The following is a 16,196-nucleotide window of genomic DNA, read 5'->3' on the forward strand; positions in this document are numbered from 1 at the left end:
TGTACTTTAAATACAACAAGAAGCTACAACATTTTATATAGTTACCCCTCTTTAAAAATGGCTTCATCCGTCATACTAAAGATTCGCGCGAAGTTCATACCATGTGTATGTGTACATCCCCCAGCCCGTATCTCGCTGTGAGCTGTCCGCAGACTCAACCATACCCACCACTCTCGGCCCGGTACTGTACCCCTGCCTCACCGGGTAGCGAACGTACATACCACCAGTGTCTGATCCTTGCCGCGATCCTAGCGCCTTGCCCTTGCTCTGCTTTCCGAAGGTTGACATCCGACGTTATTTCAAGTGACAAGTGGGAGACTATTTTTGCGAGAAAGAGCAGGGCGATCAGTACAATTAAAATGAGTAGGGATAACGCCAACAAAAATCTTCCCTGGTAAGTTGAAGGCAGCTGTAATTGATGTATCGGTAATTGGGGATGTTTATCGTAATTATGTTGACAAACGAACGTGGTATCTATTTTTAACTAACAGCGGGAACCGAGCATGGGACTAGGGCACTTTGTTGTTCTACACATACTGCATTATTTATATACTAATAGTAGTAGATGATGACTTGCGGGGGAGGGAACATACCGAATGTTCCACCCGAAGGGTTTGAAATGCTATTGAGGGACTTATAGCCTCCCGAAATTGCATTTCAAACCCTGAGCCCATGAGGGTGCCCGGTGGAATGTTTGGTACCGTAACGCGTACATGTTCCCGGATTCCCAACAACAAAAGTCATCTGTTATGTTATATGCCTGGGTTCAAATACTGTAAAAGTGGAAATTTTTGCGGTGTTGAAATTTTCGCGCATTTCGCGCAACCAGAAACTAGCACGAAAATAAAAGCACGCGAATATTTTTGCTTGCCATGTGTTCGTGTGTGTGTGCGTGATGTCTCGATTCTGCGGAATTGAAAACACGCGAAACTCTTCTCACCCGGCCAAGCGCGAAAAATAAGTTGCACGAAAATATCCACTTTTACAGTACCCAAGCCATGTTTGCAATGTCAACCACCACTGCACCAGCACAACGCACTCGATTGCTCGCGCAGAGCCAAAATTCACTGTGCGCGGGTCCTTCATAAAGCTTCAAATCACAGTTTCGTACGCATTTACAATAATCGGTCATCTGTTTTTTCAAATTGTATGGAATAGGCATATTTATCCTATCGATTGCGTGAAAAATATGATCAATCGATTGGTATCGTTTGTCATTTGTTATGTGAAAATGTTTTCCCATGGGAGAACATTACAAAAATGTTCTGCCCATGGGCAAACATAGCCAATGTGCCCCCATCACGTGACTGTGTTTAGCCAATCACTAACCGGTATTTGACTAACCCATTTAATAATTACTAGTAATATAATATGGACTGGCCTTGAGGGGATATGACATTTATTGCCTGAACTAGAATTGTATGGCCCGAGTCGAAGATGAGGGCAATACAATTCTAGTGAGGGCAATTAATGTCGTATCCCCCGAAAGTAGACAGTCCATATCATTGTTATGACCCATTTCAGTCATCTTGAGGAGTAAATTAAATCATTACAATTCAAACTTTGTACAACTACTTCCCAAATCACTGTAATTTTCCACTCGACACGAGGTAGAGCTCTTACTGCACCACATTGCGCGCTACATCCCCTTGATGTAGCGGGCAATGAAGTGAAGTAAGAGCTCTAGCTGGCGCCGAGTGGAAAAATTATTGCCGTGAATTGGGAAGTTGCTAGCTCACGGTACGCGGCACGCGTATAACAGTGAACTCACACAGGCGCCGGGATTGTCCTCTATTTTTACGTGTTAATCTATGGGAATTTGCCCTCTGTCGCGAACTCAGGTATGTGGCGAGCGTAGAAACAGCCAGCTCACACAGTAACAGCGATCGTCCTTTAGTTTTACGTGTTAACTTATGGGAATTTGCCCTTTGTCGCAAAACCAGTCCGCGAGAAATTTACTGTCATCAACAGCAAATTTTCCTGACTGGGAGCTCAAGTGCCCGGATGCTTTATTCCCCTCGGCGTTTGCCAAAAAGGGGAATATGAGAAATTTACCCCTCTTCTCCCTGCTGGCGCGCAATCACGGGTGTAATACGAGGGGAATACAATTTCATAGAACCACAGCTCAGATGCATGGTACGGGTAATAATACTCTATGTAGCCCGACCAGACCCTGTGAAATACAGCGACTGGGCTGTGCATAGATCTACTGTATATCTAGTTAAATTCTATGAATCATGAGGCAGCATGATTCTACACTAGTGCCTTGCTGCGCTGTAGGCAGCAACGTAGGTTTACTTTAATATCAGATAGACCTCTAGGCTCTAGCTCTAGTAAGACCATTGTCGGCAATAATGAAGACCTAGGTATCAAATAGTAAGGACCTTTCACGTCATCTTTGTCGGAAATCTGGATGAAAGACTACTGTCTTTTTTTCTTTTTTTTTCTTTTACATGGCCTCTGCATGTAGGATGAGAGTACATTTTCAGCTTCTTGTATTTCCAGGGCTTTCTCAGACTCGGCCAAACTTGGGCCTTAGCCTGTGTACACTCGTAGCTTCCCGGGAGCTTCAATGATATAGACCTCTATTTATTAACATCACAACAGAGACTAATTTTTGTCTTATGTTTGTGTAAGTCACTGTTTTTTTGTTTTGTTTTTTTAATTCTAGGAATAAACATTATCAAATTGGAACTTCTTGGTTGATCTCTGGTTTGTGGTAGAAAATCTGAAGTAGGATCAGGGTTATAAGTAATACTAGCTATAAGCTACCAAAATGTTTAATGCCAATTTGCCAACTTCCTTTAACCCCTGTGTGTAAGGCAAGCAACAGTGCAACATTAACTATTGCTCAAAAGTCGATTAGACATCACGGTCCGGATACATGGAACACTCTTCCTGAAGAGTTGAAACAGTGTGCCTCCTTGTTTTCATTCAAAGCAAACTTAAAGAAGCATATTTTATCACAGTATACTTCAAATACGAATTAAGCCCGAATAATTTATATGACTTATGTTGGTCTCCCGATAGTAGCAACATCGTAAGTCATTCCCTCTTCCAGCAAACCAATTTTATCATTCCAAATCCCAGCCTATCTGCCCCTGTGCACTCTCAAGCACTCGCACGCACATTCACCACCTTCACACATCAGAGTTTATTTTCCCCTGCTATCCTCGCAGCAGAATTTGTATTGTTTACCAATTTACCTACCTACCTTTTCCTCGGGCCGGCCATCTTTTCAAGCAATGCTTACAATGGCGGCCCTCTGCATTATCATTTCCTAAATATAATATTGTTATTGTAATCCCAGCTGCATAGACATGCATACTGTAATATCATTAATTTCCTTTTATATCATTGTTTATGCAAGTCAAACGACTCTGTTTCAAATATACTTTGTATATTTCCCATGTTCACGATTATTCAGTTTATGTACAATGTATATTGATTTGCAGAAAATAAAGTATCTATCAAACAAACTATATTTCCTTCTTGTTTTCAAAGGGTTGAGAAATACCGACCGAATTCTCTAGATGACCTCATCTCTCACAGAGAGATCATCACAACAAGTAAGTAAGAAATTGATGTATTTCTGGTTTTGTAGAGGTGGAAATATGCTTCAGTTCTTTCAGGCATCACAAAGATGGCAACATTCCAGTTTGTGAATGTGAATTCCAGTTTGTGAAATGTGCTGCTAATGAAATGTAAGTGAATAAGGAGCAAAGAAAATGGGATTCCATCGAGATTTGAACCTGGGACCTCCGGATTGCTCGATCCGTGCTCTTATCGTCTGAGCTATGGAAAGCCCCAGTACATTGTTCTTCCCAGAAACATGTTAATTATCAATGCTCTTGTGATTAGAAGCTTCATACATAAACCTGACATATACCCTGAGGATGGTAATCACCTTGGTGATGAATGGGATCACCAAAGGGGTGCACTTTTGAATATATGTACATGTAATAGATGCAAGCAAAGGGAAACTGTTGAGAAACTAATATTTAGAACATTTTCTTTGCTCACTTTTTATTTATATTATATATCCTTCAGATCAGTTTTCCACTGTTTGCATTTAAAACTACTGAAATTTGCAAGGTTTTTTCCCAGTTTGAAAAAAATATGAGCTGTATGGTCCTGCATGCTTTACTAAGGAGTCGTCCGTCTAACTATAAAAGAAATTCAATTCATTTTCCACCTGGTTTTTCACCCTGGTCTCTAAAGGGCAAGCTTTCATTTGGTTTCTCTCACCTTCTTGTTTTTTTTTTTTTCAGTCCAGAGGTTCATCAAGGAGGACCGCTTGCCGCATCTCTTATTCTATGGACCACCGGGGACCGGAAAGACCTCCACTATCCTGGCTGTGGCTAAGCAGCTGTATTCGCCCAAGGAGTTCAACTCAATGGTTCTTGAGGTATGTAGCAACCACACAGTAACTCTGTGCTTATAACCACACTAAATTCACAGGGCCTGACATTAGTGGTGGCCGGGGGCCACTAAAAATTGATGTCGGCCGCCAAATTTAAAAAAAAAAATATTTTGGTGGCCCAATTGGGCACTTAAAATTTGAAATGGATTGTTGTATTTCCTTTTATTTGGGACAATTAAAATTTCAGATATAAAGACTTTAGACCAGAGAAAAAAGTTAGTGTTGAGCCCTGCGCCCTGCAAGTCAGTGTGTTTCTTTACACTGCTTCAAGAGTTTTCAACTAAGCTGTATTGCATACCACAGACAAACATTTGCAAAGCTATTTATACTTTAAGATTTGCACTGACAAAAATATGCATGTAAATACGCAGTTCAACATCTACCAGGTGTTTTCAAAATTAATTTGTGGCATCATTCAATTTTGCAGTAACAGTATGGTGATGACTTAACAGAAATAGAATTCCATAACAATTTCTGCTTGAAATTTATCAGTTGGATTGTCATCTGACAGGTGCTGTTGTCTGCAGTCCAGGTATTGAGGCAGCATTATGATTTGCTGTGGATTCATGACTTTGTTGTAAACTAATCATTTTGGAAGTGTGTTTGCCAAGATGTTGATTGTCCATCTTATCATTCCAACAATCTGATGCCATATACAGCTGAATGCATCGGACGACAGGGGTATCGGCATCGTGCGAGGCACCATTCTCAACTTTGCCAGCACCAGGACCATCTTCCGGTCCGGCTTCAAGCTCGTCATCCTGGACGAGGCGGATGCGATGACCCACGACGCTCAGAATGCTCTCCGGAGAGGTCTGTTAGAATTTTCCTGGAAATTGGTCTCCTCAGAGTGCAATGCCCCTTCATGTCAGAGTGAACTTTAATGATTAGAGTGATATCAAAATAAACTGTTTCCATTTTAAAGATTACTCATTTTCATATTTCACATCAGTTTTTATGAAACTTTTTCTGCTCTGTCTGTTTGATTTTACCCTAGTTGTTGAAGTTGACTTTTACTGTGAGTGATGCTGCATTTTTTCATACACACAGAAAGACAAGAATAATGCTGAAAGACAAAAAAAAAAACTCAACTTTTTCTTCCCTGAGTATGACCACAATGTTAATATTCTGGAAATTAACCACTTCAACCAAATGTTTGAAAGTTTATTTTGTTCATGCGAGTCCCCCAGTCTCAAAATGTGGAACTTCTCACTGTATTGAAGAATTGCTGAAACTTAAGACAGGAAATACAGTATATGCCGTGGGTTGCATCATTGATGCAAAGGAAACAGAATTGCCTTCAACAAAGTTCTTTATTGTAAAGAAACATCTCAATGAAATGTCAAACAAAATAAGCCAAATAAAAATGTCAGTATCCTGCTTTCAGCTAATTTTCATATCTGCAGAACTGTCAACCTCTGCAAACCGTCAAGACATTCTGATGCGCAGTGAACAGTATATCTTTGAAGGCAAAATTAATATTTTGGTTTAAACAGAAAAAAATTGTGCAAGAAATGCATACTAAATAGATTTAAAAAAAACATACTTATATTGTAAAGCATACTTCTCAGTAGCTATGTACCTGATATTACTCAATTAGTGTTGAAATGTGCTAATCCTTTTTTCGATTCAGTGTTAATCCTGCAGTGATTAAAGATAGAGATCTTCCCTCATCGACCAGTCATAGCAGTGAACAAATATTATTTTATTCATTTATTCATCTGTTTAAGAAGCATTAACCTTTTTTTCTTCTTTCTCAAAACTGTTTTCCTTCTGCAGTCATTGAGAAGTTCACAGAGAACACAAGGTTCTGCTTCATCTGCAACTATCTGTCCAAGATCATCCCCGCCCTGCAGTCTCGCTGCACTCGCTTCAGGTTCGGCCCGCTGGACAACCAGCAGATAATCCCAAGGCTGGAGTATGTCGTCAGGGAAGAAGGGTAAGAGACTTGGGGTGGGGGGTTGCTGGCTATGATTACAGGACTAGCAGCCACCTTACCCCCTTTGTAGTCTTCAATATCCAACTTAAGTTCTCTCTGGAATTCACATGACATGTTCGGGCAGCAGTAAGTAATTCCTTCATCATGAACATAGAGTATTTTTATATACTGTAAAACGAGGAATGTTTGCGTGCATTTTAATCTTGCGGATTTAGCGAGTGCAAAGATTCGCGTGCATTTTAGTTTCGCAAAGATTCGCAAAATTAAAATGCACATGAAAGTTCTTTTCTACACTATATGCATTGAATGCCAGTGGCAGTTGGCGAAAATTTTATGCTGTAAAAAAGGCCGTCGGCTCCAATGCGCGAAAAATTCATGCCGCAAATATATCATGTTTTACAGTACTGTATAAGCTGTTATTTTCGCGAGGGTTTAATTTTTGCGATTTTGCGAATCAGACTTGGATAGCAATTTCAAATGTCTCGATGTGCTTGGGTGATAGCGCATTTACATTAGCGTCGGCATCGAGTCCCTAAAACAACATCTCACAAAAATGTCTATGACCTCCTCATTCGTGAAAATAACAGCGTATACAGTAGCTCTGTGTACCATTTGGTACTGGTGAGAAATGAACGTCCTCATATTTTGTTTACTCTATGTTGCACAAGATCTATTGATACTCATGATAAAAGCTAATAACAGAGACAATTTTCTTTAGTACACTGCTTTATGAGTTACCTTACAGTGAAGTTGGCTTAGATGACACTGATAAATGTAGCGATGGAAAGTCAGTATGTCTGATAGTTTTTGTCAAAACAATAACATGACAGGCTCTTCAGTGTCATTTAAAAATTTATTTTTTTTTTAGCCAATATGACATCAAAATGAGGCTGTGGTATTTCTTGTAGGGTTTACAAAAAGTTTCTACATCCAATGTTGATACAATTTTCTGTGTCATCATCATTCTACAGCATTGATATGACGGAAGATGGGAAGAAGGCTCTCATTACACTGGCCAAGGGAGACATGAGGCGTGTCATCAACATTCTCCAGGTTAGTGTTTTCAGGGCATTTGATTGATTGACTGATTGATCTTCATGTTCCCCCACCCCCCCCCCCCCAAAAAAAAAAAGAAGAGAGAAAAAAAGACAAAATGTCTGTTAAGAATATTGTCGCTGAGGTGACAAAACCTTGTGTCTCAGATTTTGATGAAAATCTCTTCTTTCTTTAATTAAATGTAAGATAATCAGTTACGTGATGTCCTATCGAAATCCTAGCTGTCTTACCCCCAAAATGAAGCCTAAATCCCATTTGTTACAGTGCTTGACGATAATGTTTTTCTACCGTCGTGAACATTTGACATTTTTATGCCTCCGCAACGAAGTGGCCGGAGGCATTATGTTTTCGGGTCGTCCGTCCGTCCGTCCGTCCGTCCGTCCGTCCGTCCGTCCGTCCGTCCGTCCGTACGTCCGTACGTCCGTACGTCCCGTTTTGTTTTTGTCGATATCTCAAGAACCATGTGGTGGTTTTACATCAAACTTGGTATGAGGGTATATCCTTAGGGGATAATACTTTGTGTGGATTTTAGGGTCACAGGGTCAGAGGTCAAAGGTCACAGGTTATTTTGTGAAAAAAAAATTGAAATTTCATGTTTTTCTCCATATCTTACAAATGGTTCAAGGTATCTTCATGGAACTTAGTATATATGCTTGTACCGATGGGCAGTGATTATCTAGGGAAGTTGGGGGTCATGGGTCAAAGGTCAGGGGGTCAAAGGTCAAGGTCAGCTCCTCAAAATATCACCACTTTCCTTAAAATGCAATATGCCTGAAGGTTTTTTTTTTTTTTTTTAACTTGATGTATGGCATGTATTACCCAATATATATTTTTGGGGAAGTTTCTTGCCAAAAGGTCAAAGGTCAAAAGGTAAAAGGTCAAGTGGAAGTGCTAAATTGCACTTTTTCCTCCATATCTTGAAAGTAACTCAAGGTATCATCATGAAACTTACATATTTATGCATGTTCAACCTAACAGTGATTCTCTTTGGAACTGTGAGGTCAAAGGTCAAAGGCCAGGTTTAGATAATGCTATTTTCCCATTTGATACTGAAATTATACTTTTTCTCAATACCTTCAAAATTACTCAATGCATAGACTTATAAAAGGGTCAAAAGTCAAGTAAAAATCGTCAGTTCCCCAAATACCTGCACTCTGACATTTTAATCATTCATCCAATTGAACCTAGTTCTAGGAAAGTGAACATTCAGCACATTTGTGTCAAACCTGTCATTTTAATATTTTGCCAATTGTGTGAAACTGTCATCACACATTGTCAAGACATTGTACTATAGACCTATTAGGAGAACCATGCATTATGGCGGAGGCATATCAGTAGCCGTAGCGATGTATCTAGTTTTTAGATACAAGGCTTTGTCCCCCAACAGTGATGTCATTCTTGTGGTGTTTTGCATTAGTGTTTGCATTTGTGTTGTTATTGTGCCTGTTGTTGGTCAGGTAGCTCGTCTGATGGCCGTATTTTCTAGTTACACTAAGGATGTGATGAGCCGCAGACAGTTGTAACCCACCCCTTACCTGCATAGGTTGCCATTTGTCCTGCCACGATGTCTTAGCCTCATCTAATTTGAAAATGTGTTTGTGAGGGATATAGCTGTTTCAGAGCATTCAAAATGAGAAAATTCACAACTTTCATTGGTGTTTTGGGTAGGTTTTTTGTTTTTTGTTTTTTTGTGTGGTTATATTCTAATGGAATGCTCATTGTGCAAAGTGTCCCTCTGGTGTTTACCAATTTCAGGCAATTTGAACAAGGATTGATGTTTCGCCTATATTACTGAGTGGTTAGGTAAATGGGATATATGCATGTAATAAATCCTGTAGCAGTTTCATGTGTGATTAATGATAACGCTGTTCTCTCACTGTCTGCACACACTGTGAAATGTCCAGAGCACAGCAATGGCGTACGAGAATGTGAATGAGGAGAATGTGTACACGTGCACTGGCCACCCTCTGAGGTCAGACATTGAGAGCATCGTAGACTGGATGCTAAACAAAGACTTCACCACAGCCTTCAACAGTATCCTTTTCTCAGTCTGTCGACGTCTAAATATCATAAGTTGATGGAAGACCGCATAATTCTAGCAAATGATAGTTCTGGAGGGTTTTCCACAGACAATGAGAGGAGTGTTACAGGCGACTCCTGTTTTAAAGAAGTCCTTGCGACCAGCTGTTATCTTTTGCTTTATTCAAATTTTGTTATAACCAGACAGTGATGTATGTTGAAAGATAAATAGATGACAGTTTTTGAGAAGATCATACCAGTAGTTTGTAGGAATGATGGTGGTTCCAGATCATGCAAAATTAGTTAATTTTCATGGCAACTGATTGACAAATTGCCCTACATCAACGTAAATAAGGCCTGAATTAATCAGTGTTTTAGTAGAAGCCATGACAAAAAGATATCATGGGCATACATGCATGAGCATGATTCGAACTTACGACCTCCTGATCACTGGACAGGCATTTTATCTGCTAGACCACTGAGCTTCCACCCAACAGCCTGAGCTGGTTCTAATCCTTCAAGTGTGCACGAAGGTTCAGATCCTGCTCATGTATATATGCCCATGATTTCTTTTGTCATGGCTACAACTAAAACACTGTTCAATTCAGTGCTTATTGACGTCGATGTAGGGCAATTTGTCAATCAGTTGCAATGAAGACAACTTAGTGCAAGAATTTCATCAATTTGAATAGTTAATTTACATTTTGCAGATTCCCTAACCCTACGATTCTCAGACATCAACCACCTGAAGACAATCAAGGGTCTGGCATTACAAGATATCCTGCTGGAAGTCCACACCTACGTCCACAGAAGTAAGTCTGGAAGGTTATAGAGAGTATGCTGTATACTGTAAAACAAGGAATGTTCGCGTGCATTTTAATTTCGCAAGAGCCAAGATTCGTGAAATTAAAATGCACATGAAAGTTCTTGTCTACACTATGCGCATTGAATGTCACAAACAACTTGCAAAAATTTCATGCCGCAAAAAAGGTTGTCGGCTCCAATTCACGAAAATATTGTGTTATACAGTACGCCATATATTTCACAAGATTTTTGTCTTCGTGAAGTTGCTGATTCGGTTGCCGTTTGTGAAGTCAACAACACAATATTATCAACTCTGATCGCGACATGAACGTGACGTGCACGCATACATTTATCTGTTCACTATTGTACTCCACGATTGCGAATGTAACAACTCCGAAATTGTTGGGAAGTACCGATTTGCCAAAAATTAGACTCGCTATATATATGGCGTATTCAGTAATGAGTGTGAAGTAGGAGCACCGTGGTACAGCGGATAAGACTCTGAATCCTAACATAGGAGGTCATTGATTCAAATCCCAACTTGAATATACATCCATAGACAGTTTTGTCTCGCCCACTCACGTTCCTCTGGATGCATGTACAAAAAACAGTTACCTAGCGATGATGATGACAAGGCACCCCTAAGAGAACAGTGATTGGCTCTGGGTAGGTGAGACTATTTTATGAGAAGTGGTTATTTGAGGTGAAGGAGGTTTCATGGGTGGGTACTCCAGTACGTTTCAACTGAGATAGGGAAAACTCATTGCATACAAACAATGGAAATGCCCTCTGTGCCACACTGATGCCATGGTACGCTCCTGGAAACCTTGTGCCTATAATACATATCAATGCCAGTTTCCTGTTTATTATTATTATTTTTTTTTTTTTGTACAGAGTTGAGTAGTGGTTTCTCACTCTTTTTCTTAAGGACATTTCATATATTTTCCTTGTTTATTCTATGAATTTGTTGGACTGAGTAAGTGAAGTGGAATGGAAATTTAAAAAAAAAAATAAAGTTTTTACTGAGTGAATAGACATTGTGTAGATGGAATATGTATGGTTTCTCATCAGAGAAAAGACGCATGAATATTACACGTTATATGTTTGACAACATAAGCCAGCTTTCCGTTAGAACTCTGACCAGTTAATTTTCCCTCTACTGACTTTGCCTCTAAGATGCAACATTTCTGAACTGTAACATTTTATCAAGTAATGGAAAAGAATCAAATATATTAGATTTACCCCATTTTCTCATCTCTTTGTCTTCAGTTGAATTCCCCCAGAATGTCAGGATCTACCTTCTCGACAAGATGTCTGACGCTGAGTAAGTACCATGATGCCCACGTGTAGGTCCGAAAATATGGTTGTCGTGGAGACTTAAAGTTTTGCAGCTGTTCATCTTTCATTTCATCTGTCTGTTTGTGTCTAGACCTCTGTTTCCCTTGACTACAATTACTGTTGAATGATAGTGGTAAAGTTAATCACTTTGAACTTTGTATATGTGAGCAGACTGGGGTAAAGTGATTTATGTGTTTTAGTTTTGACAGGTCAAATGGCAAAAGTCATAATGTCATAGTCATCATTTGCATCTCAGCAACTGTTTCCTGGTTGTGAGAGGGAAATTGTGTTTTGTGGAACATTAATATTGCATCATCGTTTTTTTTTTTTGCTGCATTAAGAAAATTGAATGGTGACTCCAAAACTTGTTCAGATAAGTTAAAGTAATACAGGAAATGTGTGTGACATATCGCCCATGAACCTCATTTTGAGTACTGTGAAACCAGAAATTTTCGCTGGCATGAAACTTTTCTGGATTTTGCAAAGAGTCGGGATTCGTAAAAGTAAAATGCACACAAAAGGTTTCGCCTACACAATCAGCATTGAATGCCAGAGGCAATTCGGTATATTTCATGCTGCGAAAAAAGGCTGTTGGCTCCAATTCGTGAAAGTTTCTGGTTTTACAGTAAAAATCCTCAGAGAATGCAATGTGTAGGTGAAAAAAAGAAAAAATTTAATTGCCTGAAAATATGCATTGACTTTACTCTCTGATCTAAGCATACAAGGCTGGTGTGACTTATAGGAAAAATATTATCTCCAATTTGTCTTCTCCTGCAGTGAATTATTTGTTTTGGTTATTTGATCACTGATGACGTGTGTTAAAAGTGTGACATTCTCCTCAGCACGCTATTCACTTCTGTTTGCTGCTCTTCTCTCTCCCGTGCACAGGTATCGACTGGCTGCAGGGACCAGCGAAAAACTGCAGCTGGGTTCCCTGGTGGCAGCATTCCAGGTGGCGAGGGAGATGGTGGCAGCACAGGCCTAGCTTGACTGAATGAGATTATCAAGAGCTCAGCATGTGTATGATGGGCACGCCTTTCCAGAGGTGTGAAAGGGTTGGATATAGGAGAATGACACCCTTTCAGATTGGACATTGAACATTGAGTTCACCTGGCTACACTTATACTGATGAGATTCTTTGAACTGAAATCTCGACCCAATGATGGAATGCTAGTTAAGATACTGGATATAGGATTCAAGCAAAATTTACTCTCATGCCCTTGTCATTCCACAGGGAGTTCAATGGTGGTAAAGAGACAATTGTCTGAAAAAGCCCTCCATGAAAACATTGATGAATTTGTTCCTGCTCCCCTCCCCCCCCCCCCCCCCACCCCAAAGTGATGGGGTGCGCACTGCTGCACTTCCATTGTTGTTCAGGGTGGCACACACACACACACAAACACACACACACACACACACACACAAACTAGTTGATTCTTGTCTTCATATTTGTGATCTTCAGTGGGTACTATTGCAGTTCAACTGGAAATATGATTGCTGATGATTTGTGAAAGTGGTCCTGTCGAATCATCGTGAGTTCAGTAGGTAAATAGTGTCGATCTGAAAGGGCTTAGATCCGCCCTGCGCTTTCCAACCAGTGGGCCACGAAGCTGTCGCAGGTGAGCCAGAAGTAAGATAAAGATTCATTTTTTATCTTGCTAGGCCTCCAAAAAAAATTTATAGGAGCTAACTTGAGCCTCAAGTTAAAAGAGGTTAAGAAGTGCGGGTTAGATTATGATTAGTTTTTCCCCTGTGATTATGATTTCATCTGTACCTGAGTCTGAAGGCGTGGTATAGTGTCGGGAAACTTTTTGAACTTTATGACAGTGCTCTACATTTATTTAGCAAATAGTGACCTATTTTGATATTTGTCATTGCTTGTCACAAATGCCTGTATCCCTGTTTGTATGTGTTGTAGCAAACAAAGTCTGCTGCAGACTGTGTAGAATCGTTCAGCTTTTGCTGGTCCGACAAAGGTAAAGACAATTCAGGAGTTTTCAGGATGAAATTTAGGCTATCTATTTTGAAACACTTCACTGAGTGCCAACATTTTAGTATGGCTCTTTGAATATTCTATGTAACTATATTCATGGGCAATAACACTCTGAAACTATGCTGTTCTATGCAGATTTGTACAACTTGTTTTCAGCAGAATTTCTTTGCGGAAACAGCAATTTAGAGACTAGTAACGGAATATCAGTATTCTAAAATTTGCATGTGCCTGTTCAATGGTAGCTTTGATCTGCATAACAGTCGGTACAACAACTGAAGATCATTTAAAGTGTGATTCAGCAAAATGAATGTTTTGTCATTGTGGTAAAAATTATGTCAGAATAATACGAATGTAATTTTAACATGCATTACTGAGGAATGAATGCAAGTTATGACACAGCAAAGAACATATGTTTCTCAAATATTTTGTTAACTGTAGAAACAAAAAGTGAATCCTTGTTTATGTAAATATCAGAATAACTTCCAGATCAACACAATCAATCATGAAGTTTTCATTTTTAGACAGTCCTCTTTGATTTCACTGACAACAAATTTATTTTCTCATTTTTTTTTTAAATGATAAATTAAGGTTTGTGAAATCACCAAGAGACAGTTGCCATAATGGGGGAAAAATGAATGAAAGAGAAGATTCTAGAACATGAACAAAATGAATTCCCTGCTATATATCTAAATACTACAAACAATTTCCTGTTTTTGTTCCTGGGAAACGTTTTTTTCCTTACCCTCTTTCATTCATGTATTACACACTTTACAAAATAACTACTATTTACCTAAAATCTATGAAATCTGGTCTTTTTCTATAACATAAATGTTGTATCATTGATGTGGCCAGTGCTATTGAAAAGCAGATTTTAGTTCTAATGATATGCCACATGTAGTTCTGAGAAGACAAATTAATCACATTCTTTATAAAAGAATATATTTATGTCCGAATTGGTAACCATTGTTACAGTCCATTTGTGTTGGTAAACATTGTCCTGTCATGTTCATAATACTGACAATGCCATATGTTTTATGGTGTTTTTATTTTTGTGAATCTGGTAGTCCACCGATATTCTAAAGCAGTGTTAGAGCGCTCGAAAGCAAACCAAACAGTATCTTACCATACTGTGCCAAATCGGGAGCATTCAAGTGCTCCGTGGAGATAGCAGAGACTCCAACTCTCCTGCTTTCGACGGGAGATCTCTCGCCGAAAGCCCATTTTTGCAAAATCTCCCATTCACCCGCTTGAGATTTAATTTCTCCTGCCCTGGCTCTGTGTCTCCCGTTGGAAAGGATTTCTTACTTTTTGCCATTATATGTTGAAAAATAAGCCTTAGATAGCACGAGAGAGCATCTAGAACCCTAGAGCCCTTAAGCGGGCCCTGGACCCCTGCCGCAAGGAACTTAGCGCTTCACGCTCGAGATGTGCGCTTTGCGCACATCAACTTGGAGTCTCCCGTTTGCTAGGGGTTTCAGGCGGGAGAATTTCCAGATCAGAAGGTGCTTCCCAGCTTGGCGTTGGAGTCTCTGAGGTAGTATCTCATGATTTATTTCTGGATTCAAGTCAGAGGGGCTGCACCTTTGTGTCGCAACAGGGTCATTCACCTCATGGGGGTATTTCCTCTGTTACTGTAGTTCTCGATCGCAAATTAAGCCTTTTATAAAATTATGTAACTAGTTGTAACTCGCAAAATGTTTTGCCCCAAAATATATTGTGTATTCAACAGCTTTAAAAATTTTGTGGAATTATGTTTCTGTCAGTAAGGCTGCTGAAAAAACATTACAAAATCAATGTTTTGACTTGTTGTCACATTCTCTTTTGATACAGAGGAGATACAAAAAAAAAAGTACTGTACATAGTTCAGTAAATATGTAAAATAAAGCATTAAAAGACAAATAAAGGAAGTGTGAGGCATTATGGCATTCTTTGTAAAGTCTTAATCTGTGTTTGTCCTACCAAGATGTGCAGTGTCAATGGAATTTAAGAAATGTCTGGAGTGAAAGACTGTGGGGATAAGAGAGAGCATGATGTGAGTTGTGGATGTGAATTATTGGTAATACTGTACCTACATTTTGCCTTTTGTTAGTCACGGGAAGACAAAATGATTTCCTCTTCTATGTAATGCCAGCACAACATTGCAGGGAACATTATGTTCTCGGGTTATCTGTTTGTCTGTTGTCTGGGTATCTGTATACCTATCAGCATACAAATGTTTTCTATCATCACCATTCACAGAAGATTTGAGAACACTTGGGTTCTTATGAAATTCACAGCCCCACTCCTCAAGGTTTGCCCTATCCCCTGTGCACATTGCTGCAAGAAATTCCATGCCCATTTGGCTTTATCAGTCACGTTTCTACATGTACTGACAACATTTACGTCTACTGTAAAACAAGGAATGCTCGCGTGCCTTTTAATTTCGCGAATTTCGCAAGAGCCAGGATTCGCAAAATTAAAATGCACATAAAAGTTCTTGTCTACACTATATGCATTGAATGTGAGAGGCAACTCGCGAAAATTTCATGCGGTGAAAAGGTCGTCGGCTCCAATTCACAAATTTTCATGCCGCGAAAATATCGTGTTTTACAGTATCATAAGGATGACAGAACGGTCATTTTCAT

At 39.5% G+C, this 16,196-nt stretch overlaps 1 protein-coding gene across 1 annotated transcript; it reads left to right on the forward strand.

Annotated features, from left to right (window-relative positions):
* The first annotated feature begins 239 nt into the window (after positions 1-239).
* Positions 240-12,759, forward strand: LOC139741848 (replication factor C subunit 5-like). The gene is made up of 10 exons (XM_071652427.1): positions 240-394; positions 3,505-3,569; positions 4,272-4,408; positions 5,083-5,236; positions 6,203-6,362; positions 7,334-7,415; positions 9,323-9,452; positions 10,172-10,249; positions 11,511-11,565; positions 12,468-12,759. Exons 1-10 carry the CDS (start codon positions 360-362, stop codon positions 12,562-12,564), a joined length of 993 nt encoding a protein of 330 aa, XP_071508528.1. The 5' UTR covers positions 240-359; the 3' UTR covers positions 12,565-12,759.
* Positions 12,760-16,196: the final 3,437 nt, after the last annotated feature.

Source organism: Diadema antillarum, unplaced genomic scaffold, assembly GCF_040938485.1.
Source record: "Diadema antillarum isolate AM-2024a unplaced genomic scaffold, OU_Dant_1.0 scf00000032, whole genome shotgun sequence".
Taxonomy (NCBI): Eukaryota; Metazoa; Echinodermata; class Echinoidea; order Diadematoida; family Diadematidae; genus Diadema; species Diadema antillarum.

What these genes read in the sequence shown, in the direction of transcription:
- LOC139741848 (XM_071652427.1), top strand. Translation starts at nt 360, where the DNA reads ATGAGTAGGGATAACGCCAACAAAAATCTTCCCTG. An exon ending in CAGAGAGATCATCACAACAA is followed by an intron (nt 3,570 to 4,271) that starts GTAAGTAAGAAA and finishes TTTTTTTTTCAG; the next exon opens with TCCAGAGGTTCATCAAGGAG. An exon ending in CTTCACCACAGCCTTCAACA is followed by an intron (nt 9,453 to 10,171) that starts GTATCCTTTTCT and finishes TACGATTCTCAG; the next exon opens with ACATCAACCACCTGAAGACA.